The sequence below is a fragment of the Puma concolor genome, chromosome D1, assembly GCF_028749965.1.
Source record: "Puma concolor isolate L17-30 chromosome D1, mPumCon1.1.hap2, whole genome shotgun sequence".
Classification (NCBI taxonomy): Eukaryota; Metazoa; Chordata; class Mammalia; order Carnivora; family Felidae; genus Puma; species Puma concolor.
Genome location: NC_141676.1, coordinates 14,189,421 through 14,206,638, shown reverse-complemented (window position 1 = coordinate 14,206,638; position 17,218 = coordinate 14,189,421). Strand labels below are relative to the sequence as shown.

Sequence of the window (17,218 nt, the reverse complement as noted above, 5' to 3'; positions counted from 1 at the left end):
CCATCAACCCTCAGTTTGTTCTCAGTTTTTAAGAGTCTCTTATGCTTTGGCTCTCTCCCACTCTAACCTCCTTTTTTTTTCCTTCCCTTTCCCCATGGGTTTCTGTTAAATTTCTCAGGATCCACCTAAGAGTGAAAACATATGGTATCTGCCTTTCTCTGTATGGCTTATTTCACTAGCATAACACTCTCCAGTTCCATCCATGTTGCTACAAAGGGCCATATTTCATTCTTTCTCATTGCCATGTAGTACTCCATTGTGTATATAAACCACAATTTCTTTATCCACTCATCAGTTGATGGACACTTAGGCTCTTTCCATAATTTGGCTATTGTTGAGAGTGCTGCTTAAAAATAAAATTTTAAACTATCAATTACACCTGAAAAAATTTGTCTCATAGTTAGGAGAAAATCTAATAAACAATTTACATGATTTTGTGGTTAGAAATTACAAAAGCCTTGCTCAGTTATTAAAGAAAACATAGATGTAGGAGTACATCATGTCCATTGTTTAGAAGAAGTAAATGCTGTGATGAGGTCAGTTCTCCTTAAGATATCCTATAGATTTAACACGGTAACAGTACAATCCCAATAGTACTTTTAAATATTTCAGTTGATATCAAAATTTATATGGCAAGCCAAGAGATTTAAAATAGCCAGGCAATGTCCCACAAGATGAATCTAATGACAGGTACAACTTCCTTTAATAAAGCTAGATTATTTTTTAAATGTTTATTTACTTATTTTGAGAGAAAGAGATCACATGTGTGAATGGGAGAGAGGCAGAGAGAGAGGGAGAAAGAATCCCAAGCAGGCTCCCGGCTGTCAGTGCAGAGATGGACACAGGGCTTCTTCTCACCAGCAGAACCATGAGATTATGACCTGAGCTGAAATAAGGAGTCAGCTGTTTAACAGACTGAGCCACCCAGTCTGAGGCACCCAGTCTGAGGCACCCAGGTGCCCCAAAACCACATTTCTTGAACAAAAGGAAAATATCTTCACGACTCGGAATAAGCGAAGAAGGCCAGGGAGGTGAAGAATGAATGGATATAATATGAAATGAAAGACACCAGGCTCTCCCGAAATCACACTGGCTTATGAAAATATAAATGAGATTGAGCTGTACTCACTTGGCACTTTATACAAGTGACCCATTTTGGTTTAGAATGTTTGATACAGTTGAGGAGTACTGCATGTAGGCAAGAATGCAAGGCTGATTTCACACACGAAAACCCATTACATAAATCACATAATTCAACATCCTTAATAGGTTTATGATGAAATTCAATGCTGATTTGTAATAAACTGCCTCTCTGAGCAGGATAGTAGAAACTGGTGTTATAAATAATATCTAAAGAAATCCTGCATGTGGGGGAATAAATCGATTGAACACAGAGGTATTGAAGGTAGTGAAAATACTTGTATGATATCATAATCATGGGTACATATTATTACATTTTAAAAACCTACAGAAAACTTGTAATATAATACTGAAACATTAAAGATTTTCCTCTGAACACTCCTAAGACAAGGAGATCCAGACTCACCGTTTATATTCAGTATATATTGGGCATTGTAGCTGGTTCACCACGTTAGGAAATAAAAAATATAAAGATAGATGGGAAAGCACACACTACCATTAAAAAAATTTTTTTTGATGTCTTAACTACATAGAAAAAACTATAAATAATTTATTAAAAATAATACGTGTATTTATAAAATTTGCCGGATATGAAACAAATTACAAAAAATCAACTTTATTTCTATATCCCACCCATAATAATTAGAAAAAATTGAAAAAGAGATAATGTTTATGTATTTATTTATTTCGTATGACTTCCTTTATGTGAGGAAGCTAGAATTGTAAAATTCATAGAAGCAGAAACAGTAGTTGCAACATGATGGAAGAAAAGAGAATGGGTATAGATGTTTCGTGGGTATAGAGTTTCAGTTTGGAATGATGAGAATGTTCTGGAGGTAGATAACCATGATGTTTGCAAAACCGTAGGTATGTATCTAATGACACAAATATATACTTACCAATTAAAAGCTAAAATCATTAAAATGGTACATTTTATGCTATATGTCTTTTATGACAATAAGAAGAAAGTTCAACAAAATGCTTCAATTGAGGGTTTTACTCTTTTCAAGTTCTATGAATTGGGAAACGCAGTTACTTCCCAAGTCCCTTCCCTTCAAGACCAGCGTACTTTCGGTAAGCTCAGAAATTTTATAAGTGCTAAGCTCCATTGGAAATACACATGTAAGTGATTTTTAAAAAGAATTCGTGCGGCGTGAGAAAAATATCTGTTATTGTTTTACGTATGGCTCAGATTAGAAGGCAAACTCTCCGTAGGAATGAATAAAGGTTTTAAAGGCTGCCCCTTGTACATCATTGCAGACAGCAACAAATAACTATTGTGCAGATGCACAGACATGATACAAAGTAAAAGAGAAGCATGCTTTTGGATATTCCTGGATTTTTTTTCAGCAGAAAAAATGAATAGAATTATTTAGAACTACTTACAGTTGATATAAAGACCTTCTACTTGGAAGCCTGATCTTGGAACAAATGCCAAATGAGAAAAATTGCTTGGCAGAGCGACAGTCACTCTTATACAAAATATGTTCTGAGTACAAAGAAATATGTCATTGTTCTGTGATTTTGCCGAATGTCTATGCGATAATTTTCACAAAGACAATATATTTGAATTATGCAGTCCTAGAAAGTAGTGGCCGAGTGTAGACTGAAACACGTTGTCACAAAAGATGTTGAAGATGGTTGAGAAGTTTCGCATTATGGAAATATATGAAAAGTATAAGTTTGGATAAGTAATTTAATGTTAAGAATAGTTCAATTCGCAATGAGGTGAAATAAGAGTGAATGTTTGACTTCCTTCTTGCTGATTTGGATGATTTTCTTTCTTTTTGCTATCTGATTGCTGAGGTTAGGACTTCCACCACTATGTTGAATAACAGTGGTGAGACTGGAAATCCCTTCCTGTTCCTGACCTTAAGGGGAAGGCTCTCAGTTTTTCCCCATTGAGGATGATTTTAGCTGTGGGGTCTTTCATATATGGCCTTTATGATCTTGAGGTATGTTCCTTCTATCCTTTACTTTCTTGAGGATTTTCATCAAGAACGAGTGCTGTATTTTGTCACATGCTTTTTCTGCATCTATTGAGAGAATCATGTGGTTCTTATCTTTTCTTTTACTAATATAATGTATCACATTGATTAATTTGCAGATATTGGACCAGGCTTGCATCACAGGAAGAAATCCCACTTGATCTTTGTGAATAATTCTTTTAATGTATTGTTGGATCTGGTTTGCTAGTATCTTATTGAGAAATTTTGCATCCATGTTCATCGGGGAAGTTGGTTTGTAGTTCTCCTTTTCAGTTGGATATTTGTCTGCTTTAGGGATCAAGGTAATGTTGGCCTCATGAAATGAGTTTGGAAGTTTTCCTTCCATTTCTATTTTTTGGAACAGCTTCAAAAGAATAGCTGTTAACTGTTCTCTAAATGTTTGGTAGAATTCCCCTGGAAAGCAGTTCATCCCTGGACTCTTGATTTTTGATTACTGATTCAATTTCTTTACTGGTTATGGATCTGTTAAAATTTTCTTTTTTAAAAAATTTTTTAATGTTTATTTATTTTTGAGAGAGACAGAGACAGAGCATGAGTCGGGGAGGGGCAGAGAGAGGGAGACACAGAATCCAAAGCAGGTTCCAGGCTCTGGAGCTGTCAGCACAGAGCCCGGCATGGGCCGTGGGATCCCACGGACAGTGGGATCATAAACCCACGGACGTGGGATCATGACCTGAGCTGAAGCCGGATGCTTAACCAACTGAACCACCCAGGCCCCCCTGTTTAGATTTTCTATTTCTTTCTGTTTCAGTTTTGGTAGTGTATATGTTTCTGTGAATATGTCCATTTCTTCCCGATTGCCCAATTTGTTGGCATAGAATTGCTCATAATATTCTCTTATTATTGTTTGCATTTCTGTGGCATTGGTTGTGATCTCCTTTCATTCGTGATTTGATTTATTTGGATCCTTTGCTTTTCCTTTTTGATCAGTCTGGACAGGGGTTTTATCAATTCTGTTAATTCTTTCAAAGAACCAGCTTCTGCTTTCATTGATTGATCCTACTGTTTTTTGTGTTTTGTTTTATTCAAACATTAACTCCTACTCTAAACTTTATTAATTTCCTTGCTTCTGCTACTTTTGGGCTTTATTTGCTGTTCTTTTTTCCAGCTCTTTCAGGTGTAAGTTTAGGTTATGTATTTGAGAACTTTCTTCCTTCTTTATGAAGGCTGTTTTGCTATACACTTCCTTCTTATGACCACCTTTGCTGCATCACAGAGGTTTTGGAATGCCGTGTTTTCATTTTCATTGGCTTCCATGTACTTTTCAATCTCTTCTTTAATTTCTTGGTTAATCCATTCATTCTTTAGTAAGATGTGCTTTAATCCAAGTATTCATGGTCTTTCCAATTTTTTTCTTGTGGTTGATTTTGAGTTTCATAGTGTTGTGGTCTGAATACGCAAGGTATGATCTTGATCTTTTTGTGCTTGTTGGGAGCTGAATTTTTGACCCAGTATTTTATGTATTCTGCAAATGTCCATGTGCATTTGAGAAGAATGTGTATTCTGCTGCTTTAGACTGAAATGTTCTGAATATATCTGTTAAGTCCATCTGAACCAGTGTGTCATTCAAAGCCATTGCTTCCTTATTGATTTCTGCTTAGATAATCTCTCCATTGCTGTGAGTGGGTGGTTGAAATCCCCAACTATTATGGTATTATTATCAATGAGTTTCTTTATGTTTGTGATTAATTGACTTATATATTTGGATTCTACCACATTAGGGACATAAATCTTTACAATTGTTAGATATTCTTTGTGGACAGACCTTAATTATGATATAATGTCCTTCTTCACCTCCTGTTACAGTCTTTATTTTAAATCTAATTTGTCTAACATAAGTAAGGTTAGGCCAGCTTTCTTTTGGTGACCATTAGTATGATAGATGGTTCTCCATCCCCCTACTTTCAATCTGGGGGTGTGTTTAAGTCTAAAATGAGTCTCTTGTGATCAGTATATAGATGGGTCTTGTTTTCTTATCCATTCTGTTACCCTATGTCTTTTGATTGGAACATTTAGTACATTTACATTTAGAGTGAGTACTGAAAGATATAAATTTAGTGCTATTGTGCTGCCTGTAGAATTGGGTTTTTTGGTGAAGTTCTCTGGTTCTTTCCAGTCTTGGTTGCTTTTGGTCTTTTTTGTTTTGTTTTGTTTTTTCTCCACTCAGAGAATCCCCCTTAAAGTTTCTTGCAGAGCTGGTCTAGTGGTCATGAACTCCTTTAATTTTGGTTTGTCTGGGAAACTCTTTATCTCTCCTTTGGAATGACAGACTTGCTAGATAAGGAATTCTTGGCTGCATGTTTTTCCAATTCAGCATGTTGAATATATCCTGCCACGCCTTTCCCACCTGGCAAGTTTCTGTGGATAGGTCTGCTGGGAGCCTAATATGTCTTCCCTGTTTGGTTAAGGACTTTTTTTTTTTCCCTTGATGCTTTTAACATCCTTTCCTGGTCTTTGTATTTTGTGATATGCCTTGGTGATGGTTGGTTTTTGTTAAATCTAATGGGAATTCTCTGGGCTTCTTGGATTTTGATGTCTGTGTCCTTCCCCATATTAGGAAAGCTATCCACTATGATTTGCTCACAAAAACCTTCTGCCTCTTTTGTTCTTTCTTCATCTTCTGGGGCTCCCATATTGGGATTTTATTCCTTTGTAAGTCACAGAGTTCTTCTCTAAGTCTGATATTGTGATCTTTTGCCTTTGTTTCCCTTTTTTTTCTGCTTCATTGTTTTCCATATTTTTATCTTCTATATTGCTGATTGACTGCTCTATTTGGCCCATCCTTGCCATCATGGCATCCCTTTGAGACTGCATCTTGGTAATAGCATTTTTAATTTCTGCCTGACTAGGTTTGTTTCTTTTATCTCCATAGAAAGGGATTCTTTGGTGTCTTATACACTTTTTTAAGTCCCAGTTAGTATTCTTATTACTGTGGCTTTAAATTCTAGTTCAGGCATCTTACTTATATCTGTGTTGATTAAGTCCCTGGCTGTCATTTCTTCCTGTTCTTCCCTTTGTGGTGAATTCCTTCATTTTGTTATTCTGGAGGAAGAAAAAAACTGCCAAATTCTGTGGCTAAAGTTATACAGATTGTTGTGTTAATCCTCAGATCAACTTCCTAAGTTTTCTAAATGGATTGGTGATGATCTAGCTGTATTTCAGAGATGAGAAAAGCTCAGGGTTTCCATGCTGCTGTGCCATCTAACTCCATCAAGAGATATATTTTATAAAACCACTAACCTCCCCCATTTTATGAATAAATCTAATAAAAATTATCTAAAATTGCAGTAATATGTATAAAAATTTAACAAGGCATTTAATCAATGAAAATGAATACCAAATATGTCCATGGAATGGATTTACTACTGCTATAACGAGTCCAGTGTCTTTGGATTGATCTATAATTTCAGTATAATTCCAAGATAAATTTTTTCTTCTTCCTTCTTTCACTTCCTGCTTCCTTCCTTCCTTCTATAGAATTCTGCGTCAATACCATTTTTTAAACCATTCATTCTTTTACTTCACCCTTCCATCCTCATTCTATTCTGATATTTTTTAATTAGTAGTTTATTAGGGACAATTGTATCTATTTTGATTTCATTATATTTATGCTTGTGTGCTTTATGCTATTCTCATAGTATGTAGGAGTTCTTTGTAGCCTTACTATGAAGAAAAAATTAAAATAACATCTCAGAATCTATAAACCTATATCTCTATATACATCTATGTATTTATAAAGTTGTCTGTGTGCTTTCGCTTTGCCATTATTCTGTTTCTTCTTTAAAATAGACATAAAGTACGTAAAGTAGACATAAAATACATAAAGTATACATATTTCTTCTTTAAAGTAGAGGTTTCTTTTATCTAAAGGGAATATTTATAAAATTTTCTTATGTAAAATCAATTCCAGTGACCCCACTTTCTCCCAATTTTCTCAATCTCTTCATATTTTCCTAGATTCCTAAAATACAATATATGCCTAACCTGTTACAAACCACTTGGCATATGTCAGTTATAATAAAAATGCAGCTGGGGTGGAAGAAATATTTTGGTTTCTGGTAAATACTTATTACATATTTTACAAAAGGTAGAAATAGGTTATCTTATCCTCTGCGCTGTGAGCACGAGCCTGAAGCAGGGTTTAAGCCAATGAACCATGAGATGATGACCTGAGCTGAAATAAAGGTCAGACACTAAACCAACTGAGCTACCCAGGACCCCCAATTTTCTGTTTTTAATTTGATTTTATTCCTTTTGATAGTTTTTGGATCTTACTTGTTGATCATGCTAGCCACAGTCAGGATGAGGGTAGGCACAAGGCTTTTTTTTTTTTTTTTTTTCCAAACACAGGTCCAAACTGAGAATGGACCCAGTGTTCTACGGGAGTCTGATATTTATGTATGTTCAACCTGAGTCTAGTCACTCCGTTGACACTGATAAAGTGGTGTACAAATTTTACACCACTGTTATCCCCCTGCTGAATCCCTCGATCCATAGCTTGAGGAAAAAGATGTAAAATATACAGGACAAAGGATGTGGAAAAAACTATGCATACCTTTCCTTAATTTATTGTACTATGGGGTTCCTATGAATTAGATTATCAACATTAAACATCATTATGTATTCTCTCAGAAGGAAAAACAAGGATAAATGAGTCAAGTTATATTTAGAGATTGACTTCTATGAACCAGCATACTTCTAAGTGAACTTGCAGAAAGAGACATTCAGTGTATAATACAAATTAATTGAAATACCTGCAAAATTCTAGTGTTTTGTTAATAAGTACATAAATATATAGTTAACCAGTAACAATTAATGGCAAAATTAAGATAAAATTTACCTGTGGCAAAGCAGATAACATGATATGATCAGGGCCAGGATTAATAGAAAAATGAAAATAAAAGGAGATTCAATTTTATAAGAAAAGTCATTTATGTGGTAAAAGTAAATAAAAAATTGACTAATGTGACTATGTAAAGTCAATTGTATTCCTATTTAATATTCATTATGAAACAAAAATATGTTTTAATTTAGAAAACACATAGTTACCTTGTTAATATTTTCAGAGCACTTAAAATTAGTAGAATCCCCAGAGTTAATTAATTTTGTGAAAGTTAGGCAATTTGCAAATATATATTAATGTGACTGAACCAAAATTAAAATGTTATAAAACAAAAGATGTCATAAAGAAATTGAAGTTATTATTTTATTGCATATAAAAGGCAAAATTTATTATCAATAATACATATAAATTAAATTACACATGTATGTACTGATCCCAGGATGAAGTAAACATAACCAATCCACTTATATAAATTTTAAAGCCACATACCTGTGATAATATTATAATTTATGTATCTAAAAATATAATAAGTTCCAGAGATTTGTTTTAAAACATTGTGCCCATGATCACCAGGACTGTGGTGTGTACTTAAATATTGGTCAAGAGTGTAGATCTTATATTAAGTTTTAAGATTTTGATCACAATAAAAAGTAAATTAAAAAATTTGGAAAGAGAGAAAGAGGTCGTATAGAGTTAAGAGCTGTTGCCTCCACATGGGGTGGAGAGAATGGAAAGGGAGACAATGGATTAGTACATATTCAAGGTATATGTAATTAAAGTATTACTTTAAAATAATGAATTATAGGGACGCCTGGTTGGCTCAGTCAGCTAAGCATCTGACTCTCTATTTTGGCTCAGGTCATGATCTCATGTTTGGTAGGTTTGAGCCCCTACGTGGGCTCTACACTGACAGCACAGAGCCTGCTTGATATTCTCTCTTTTTTTCTCTCTCTCTCTCTGCTCCTCCCCTGCCCATGTTCTCATTCTCAAAATAAATAAATAAAATAAAATAAATTAAATTAAAATAAAATAAAATAATGAATCATATAAGAAAAATACTATCATTTAAAGTGAAGAATGGAACTATGGTGTCTATAATATAATTTCTTGTACATATATAAGTTTGTGTATGTATATGTATGTAGATGTGTGTATTTATGTTTCTTACAAGTACCTTGAAAGGAAATTTTATGATTCAGAATGGTCCTGTCTTAGAATTTTATCTGCTTGACCAAAGTATGTTTATATATTGTACTCACAACTTAGGAAATGGACAATACCTCTTGTGTAATAAATACTAAGTGTGATTGACAGATCAAACTATAATATAATGCATTAGTAACAATGCAACATGTAAAAGTAAACAATTTTTATATTTTACAACAATGTGGGAATGCTAAATAGATGGGGAGGTTGGCAGAGCTGATAAGGGAGTGAAAGCATCATTAACTGAGCAGGGTACAGACTCTCTGTGGTCACATGACAGACAATTGACAAATGTCATTAGAGAGGAAGCACACAGCCCTCTTGTGGGTACTTGGACTCTGTAAAGACCCTCAAAGGTTGAAATTCATTATCATGAATAACTTCAGATGTATAAAAATCTTTGTTGTTTCCTCTTTATGGTCCAGAATTTGTCTGTTACTTCAATAACTGTAGAGCCTAGAATATGCCAGGGTGAAGAAGGATCAGTGCGTCCTGCCCTAAAGTAGCGAATATTCTAGAGAATGATCTGCAATTTGCAACTGTTTCTTCACCAAAGTGAAAATCACATTAGAGTATGCCACTAAAACAAACAAACAAACAAAACAAACAAAAAACAAAAAAAACCCCAAACACCCTCATACTTTATTTCAGAATTCTAAGATGGATCTTATATTCACTCATTCACCTATTCATGATTCACTCCATCAGGGAGTAAGTCAGCAACACCTACTCTTTCCTGGGTATTATTTTAGAAGCTATTAATACAAAGGCAAATTATTTAGATATACCCTTTTCACTTAAAAGCTTACAGACTAGAAAATCCCACACAAACAGTAAAATAAAAATGTTACCAATATTTGACTACAGTATCTTACATGCATGAGGAGAGATCACAAGATTACATGAAAAATGAAGTTTCCATCAGTTATTTTTAATCAAAACCCAGCAGTAGGATCAGGTATATGATGGGGTGCCTTATAAAGTTCAATAAAACAATTGGTATTCAGTCTTTGCAATGATGCATGTTTTGAATGCATGCTGTTTATCATCTGGTTTTATGGCAAATACATCAGGGTTGTTCCTGACACCAGAATGGAGGCTTTGCACTCTGTTCCATTCTGAACATTCACAGTAAAATGCAACACTAGGGCTAGAATCCTGTGCTTTCTAACTGTTGGATTTTCTCCACCCCACAGCCAACAGCCATACTTCCAACCAATACAGGGGACAATTCAAAACAAATAAACACACCAAGGGTGGAATCATTGCATGTGATTGTTAATCAGTATGATAACCCACTTGTGTTCCTAGGCTAACCCCACATTTTCACTCTGAGGGTGCAATTGTTGTGTGGAGCCTTGGGTACTTGCTCTTTCTTTCCCTGAGGAGTCACTTCACGTGGGAATTCCTGTGTTCAAGCGTGGAGACTGGAGCCATAAACAAGCTTATTTACTGTGCGGGCCTTCAGGGACTTCAGACACTTGTAACACTCTTCAAAGCACCTCCTGCGGAACCTTAGAAGTGGGTCTCAGCAGATCTCTGCACACAGGTAGGTTCAGCCTAACAATTTACGTAGTGCTCACTCTGAATGTGAAGACCAAGTATCTTGGGAGCTTTACTGATTCCAATCAGACCTGGGACTGAAGTGATACCTGCTCTACTCTCTTTTCCTGAAGACTCTAATCTCTGCCCACTGATGGCCAAGTGGAAGGGACAGGGAAATGACTCAAACAATGGTATCCAGAATCTCTGTTGATAAATTGGACCGTGTGAGCATTTGTACAGAATAAACAGTAGTCATTAGGAGGACTGTATTTCACCTTAGGTTACAGAGGAGTGCTTTCTGCCTTACAACTGGTAGAATTAATGTACTAGAAGGAACTCTACACCACTTAGGAAACTTCTTAAGTGTCTTTGAAAGATAATTTTTTCCCCTCTGAGAAAGACCTCCTACATTGCTTAGCATCAAGAAACACAAGTTTGTCTCCTTCATGATTTTTACATCTCCCAGGGTGACAAACCCCATGAAGGAAAGATTCCCTAATGTCAACAGGCATTACTGATGTTGTTACCGATGTTGTTACTGAGCCCTGAGAGCTCATAAGAAGACATGGTGTATCCCTAACATGGTCCATGTTTAAATAATTTTAAGACAAATTTCTATAGTGAGAAAACAACGGAATATATTCCGAAATCACTTCAGTAGCTATTTAAAAACTAATATGGAATAATGTTTCTCAGCCCAATTGTACCATAAAGTGATGAACAACAAGTATATTTTGAAAGCTTTATTTTTTCCCTGAGAATTTATTGTTTGGATAAAACTATAAAATATCTCTTTTCAGAAACATACTTGAAAAGAACTGTATGTAAAAATCAAAATAACTTTTATTGTGGCATGTACTTACCAAAATAAAAAGCAACCCTAGCTTTGCCGTTAGTTAATATTTCAGTAGAAAATAAAATTAATAGGTAAATGTATATGCAAATAAATCCTTTTCAAAAGCTGATTGCACATGTTCATAGTACCCAATCTGTAATTCCTGTTGTTGATTTTTTTTTACTTTTGTAAAATAAGGATATATTTATTGAGTATATTATATCTCAGACTGAAACATTAACTGAAATACTTTATTCAGAAAATGACTTTTTCTAAAGTGAGCCTTGCTACAATGATTTTTTAAATCATAAACTTATCTGTGAATTTCTTTTTGAATTCAATGGTAGGAGAAAAGAGATATGGGATATCTAGTGCAACAGAGTTGGATAAGCTCATCGGACATATATTTGATATATGATAAAAATAACACCACAGTATTAAAAGAGAATCGGTTTGTGGGAGAACGCAACCTGATTTGTTTGTTAAATATATAGCTAGATTGCACATGTCCCAGTTGTTTGGATATGCAAGATTATAATTCATTTGCTATTCCTAATCCTATTTCAACTATGAACTCCCCAGTGAGGCTGAATGAGTTACTGGGATGCAAACATGAATCCACATCAGAAACTTGTTCAAAACAGGGATTCCTGGGTGGCTCAGTTGGTTGGACATCTAACTCTTGATTTTGACTCAGGTCATGATCTTAAGGTTCATGATTTCGAATTCTGCATCAGGCAGTTGCTGATGGCATACAGCCTGCTTGGGATTCTCTCTCTCCCTCTCCGTGTCCCTCTCCCAATCGTGCTCTCTAAAAAAGAAAAAAAAAGAAAGAAGAAAGAAAGAAAGAAAGAAAGAAAGAAAGAGAGGGAAGGGAAGGGAAGGAAAGGAAAAGAAAAGAAAAGAGAAGAAAAGAAAAGAAAAAAGAAAAGAAAAAAAAGAAAGAAAATTGTTCAAAACATGCTAATAACAATAAATGTGGTACCAATTACTTTGCATTCTTTGTTATCAGGCTCTGTACTATCTCATGTTTGTATATTATCCCGTAGTTTCACACAACACAAGCATATAAACACTTGATAAAAATCACACAGCTAGTAATTGGTGGGCTAATATCCAACCAATGAAGTAACCAAAAAAGCAAATAAAACACGTAAAGCAAAACTCTAAAACCACAACATTAATCAACATTCTACACAGACTCTTTGCATGACTTAATCTCATTGAGCTTCAAGTATCTCATCAGACATAGAATTAATTACATCCATCTGGTAGGACACTCCTGCAGAATAATGAGATCGTTATTTTGAAATGGGTAGCATAGCTCTGGGCTCAGAGCATACTACATATTGAATAATGTTAACACACCTCTCCACACATTTCTCTGTACAGGTAAAACAAAGTGATAAACGTTGAGCAAATAAAATCTATAAGTAATATTTTAAGATGTCAAAACAGGTTTTAAAAAATTCAGAGGAGAGTGGTATAAGCTAGAAAAAAAGAAATGGCAGTCAGAACACAATATATTAGAGAAGCGTCTGAGCAGATAGTAGTCAGAGTGATAGAAAGGACTAGTTTATTTGGCAGAAGAAAGAAAATGTGATTAAGTTCAAAAATCAGTTTCTGAATGACACCAAGAAGGAACACTACTGAGGTGCAGTGTGTTGGTGAGTTGCAGCGTGGTGTGGTAGAAACTGATAAGGAAAATCCCAGCTGACTCAAAATTTTTCCCACGGAAATATTGACATTCCCAACAATGATGATCAGGAATGGGCTGAAAAGAAAGCCAGTGGCAGCTAAGGAAAAAATAACTGAAGGTCACTGAAAGTGATCCTGGCTCATCAACTTTTTTTGTTTGTGTATTTATGTACTTTGAGACAGAGAGAAAGGGAGGGAGGTAGAGAGAGTGAGAGAATCCCAAGCAGGCTCTGGGCTATCAGCGCAAAGCTCCATGCGGGACTCGATCTCACACACGGTAAGGTCATGACTTGAGCCGAAATCAGGAATTGGGCACTTAACCGACTGAGCCACCCAGCTGCCTAACTTCTTCTATGTACCTATCTTTTATCATTGAAAACATACAAAAAAGCATGTGTGTGCATGTTTAAATATTTATATGCATGCAATATGATAATTAATGTTTAAATATGCATATAAATATTCATACATATGATATAGTAGATTAATGTATACTTAGCTAAATTAAATTATATCCAACATGGAATGGGAAAAAATGAATAGCCTGGTACAACAGTTTTAACAATCTGAAATTGGTTACTGGAGAGTTTGTATTTCTGAATTTTGTTCAAACATTGCGAGAAATACAATTAAAATTTAACACTTTTGATTACTAACAAAAATGATCTAATTTAAATGAAATAGTTTACAATAAATTTTACCATCTGTTAATCCACTTCCATTTTATCCATTAAAAGATGAAAGCCACCGAATACATGGCCTCAGGGAATCTCACCCCGGTGACTGATTTCATTCTCATGGGAGTCTCAGACCGCCCAGAGCTCCAGATTCCACTCTTCTTTGTTTTCCTGGTGATCTATGGGTTGACCGTGGCAGGGAACCTGGGCATCATCACCCTCACCAGTGTTGACTCTCAGCTTCAAACCCCCATGTACTTCTTCCTCAAGCACTTGGCTATCATCAATCTTGGCGATTCTACTGTCATTGCCCCGAAAATGCTGGTTAACTTCTTGGTTTCAACGAAGACCATATCCTACTATGGATGTGCAGCCCAACTGGGTGGGTTCTTAGTCTTTATTGTGGCTGAGACTTTCATGCTAGCTGTAATGGCCTATGACCGCTACATGGCTATTTGCTATCCCCTGCTCTACATGGTGATGGTATCTCCACAGATCTGTCTGCTGCTGGTATCCCTCACATACCTCTACAGTCTGACCACAGCACTGACTGTCACCTCCTGTGTGTTCTCTGTGTCATACTGCTCTTCTAACGTAATCAACCATTTTTACTGTGATAATGTCCCCTTGTTGGCATTGTCCTGTTCCAATACCCATATTCCAGAAACAGTAGTGTTTACCTCTGCAGGGATCAATTTGCTTTTCTCTATGATTATTGTTCTAATATCCTACTTCAACATCATCCTTGCCATTTTGAGGATACGTTCCTCAGAGGGTCGACAAAAAGCCTTTTCCACCTGTGCCTCCCACATGATGGCTGTCACTGTGTTCTACGGGACCCTTCTCTTCATGTATTTGCAACCAAGGAGCAACCACTCATTGGATACTGATAAAATGGCCTCTGTCTTCTACACCCTGGTGATACCAATGCTGAATCCCCTCATTTACAGCCTAAGGAACAAGGATGTGAAGGATACATTGAAGAGATTCCTAAATAAACCATACCAGTCTTTCAAATTTATGTAAATAAGAATTACAATTGTCTCTGTTTGAGGGTTTTCATTTTCTCCTGAAAAGCTAATGTCTGCTAAGTGCCAAGGAAGTAATAGTTTAAAACTCCATAAATTTCGATGGGAAAATCGTAACCAATATCTATTCCAACTTCAAATAACCAACTTTTCCTAATACAAATATGTGTTAGTTACCAAAAAAAGTACACATATTTAAGGTGTAAACAGTGATTTCAATATAAACACATTTTATAGTGCAACATAAGTTGGCTACTGGGTTTTTATAATTTCTTTTCAAGAGAACTCAAAACTCTATGAGCTACAGACTCCATTATTTGGACTACTCCTCACTGTTTATGTGATCGCAGTAGTGAATAACCTGGGTTTGATCATCCTCACCAAGATAGACTCTAGGCTACAAACACCCATGTACTTCTTCCTCAGACACCTGGCTTTCACTGATCTTGGTTATTCAAGAGCTGTGGGACCCAAAATGCTGGTAAATTTTGCTGTAGATCAACATACAATCTTCTTTAATGGGTGTGCCACCCAACTCACTTTTTTCAGTATTTTTATCATTAGTGAAATTTTCATTCTGCCGGCAATGGCCTGTGACCGCTATGTGGCCATTTGTAACCCTCTGCTCTACACAGCTGTTAGGTCACAAAGATTATGTCAGGTGTCAGTGGCAATACCTTACCTCTATAGTGTCTCTTTGTCTTTGCTGACCATCATGAAAATGTTCCTTTCATCATTTGATGACTGTAATGTCATCAGGCATTTCCACTGGGACAGTCTACCATTGATAGCTTTGTTCTGCTCAGGCACCCATGAAAGTAGATTGATAATTCTGATCTTTTCTCCTTTTAATCTGGTGTCATCTCTTCTCACAGTCCTTGTGTCCTACATTCTAATCTCTGTTGCCATCTTCAGGATGAACTCTGCAGAAGGCAGGCACAAGGCTTTCTCCACCTGTGGATCCCACCTGGCAGTGATTGCCTTATTCTATGGCACTCTATTCTTTACATATGTGCAGCCGAAATCTACTCATTCCTTTGATACTGATAATATGGCCGCCTTATTTTACACGTTGGTTATACCCATGTTGAATCCAATGATCTACAGCTTGAGGAACAAAGAGGTGAAAAATGCCCTACGAAGAACTTGGAGAAAGTGTGCAAACATAGGCACACCTCAGAGATATTGTGGGTTTGGTTCCAGTCCACCACAATGAAGCAAATTTCACAGTAAACTAAATTAAATGAATTTTTGGTTTCCAATATATATAAAAGTTATGTTGACACTGTATTATAGTCTGTTAAGTATTTTTAGCATTAGAGGTAATCATACAATGTGTATATTTTAATTAAAAAAAACACTGCATTGCTTAAAAATGCTGTCATCTGAGCATTCAGAGTCATAATATTTAGCTCACAGAGGGTCTTGCCTCCATCTTGATGGCTGCTTGATGGGTGGTGGTTTCTGAAGGTTAGGGTGACTGTGGTATTTTCTGTTTTTTTTTTATTAAAAAATGTTAAATATTTATTTTTGAAAGAGAGAGAGACAGAGCACAAGCATGGAGAGGCAGATTGAGAGGGAAAGAGGGAGACACAGAATCCAAAACAGGCTCCAGGCTCTGAGCTGTCAGCACAGAGCCTGACGCAGGGCTCGAACTCTGGACAGAAAGATCATGACCTGAGCTGAGGTTGGACGCCCAACCAACTAAGCTACCTAGGTGCTCAACTAATTTCTTAAAATAAATCAACGATGAAGTTTGTTGCATTTATTAACTCTTCCTTTCATGAATAATTTCTCTATAGCATGTGATGCTGTTTGATAGAGCTTACCCACAGTGGAACTTCTTTTCAAAATGGAGTCAATCTTCTCGAGCCCTGTTGCTGCTCTATCACCCATGTATATGTAATATTCTAAATCCACTGTTGCCAGTTCAACAACATCACAACATCTTCACCAGGAGTAGATTCCATGTGAAGAAATCACTTTCTTGGTTCGTGCATAAGAAGCAATTCTTCATCCATTAAAGTTTTATCATGATATTTAAGCCATTCATTCACATCTTTAGGCTCCACTTCTGATTCTAGTTCTCTTGCTGTTTCTACCACATCTGAAATTACTTCTTCCACTGAAGAATTGAGCTTCCAATTTGTTTAAAACATACACAGACCCATACACACACACACATAACAAATATATAATGCTAAGTATAATCAAGTGAAGCAGAATAAAAGAAGTAT

General features: G+C 35.9%; 2 protein-coding genes across 2 annotated transcripts; both read left to right on the top strand.

The window, feature by feature from the left end:
• The first annotated feature begins 14,031 nt into the window (after window positions 1-14,031).
• Window positions 14,032-14,979, top strand: LOC112866140 (olfactory receptor 8J2-like). The gene has a single exon (XM_025929183.2). It carries the CDS (start codon window positions 14,032-14,034, stop codon window positions 14,977-14,979), a length of 948 nt encoding a protein of 315 aa, XP_025784968.2.
• Window positions 14,980-15,033: 54 nt separating this feature from the next.
• Window positions 15,034-16,197, top strand: LOC147576474 (olfactory receptor 8K3-like). The gene is made up of 2 exons (XM_086676388.1): window positions 15,034-15,094; window positions 15,263-16,197. Exons 1-2 carry the CDS (start codon window positions 15,034-15,036, stop codon window positions 16,195-16,197), a joined length of 996 nt encoding a protein of 331 aa, XP_086532514.1.
• The last annotated feature ends 1,021 nt before the right edge of the window (window positions 16,198-17,218 follow it).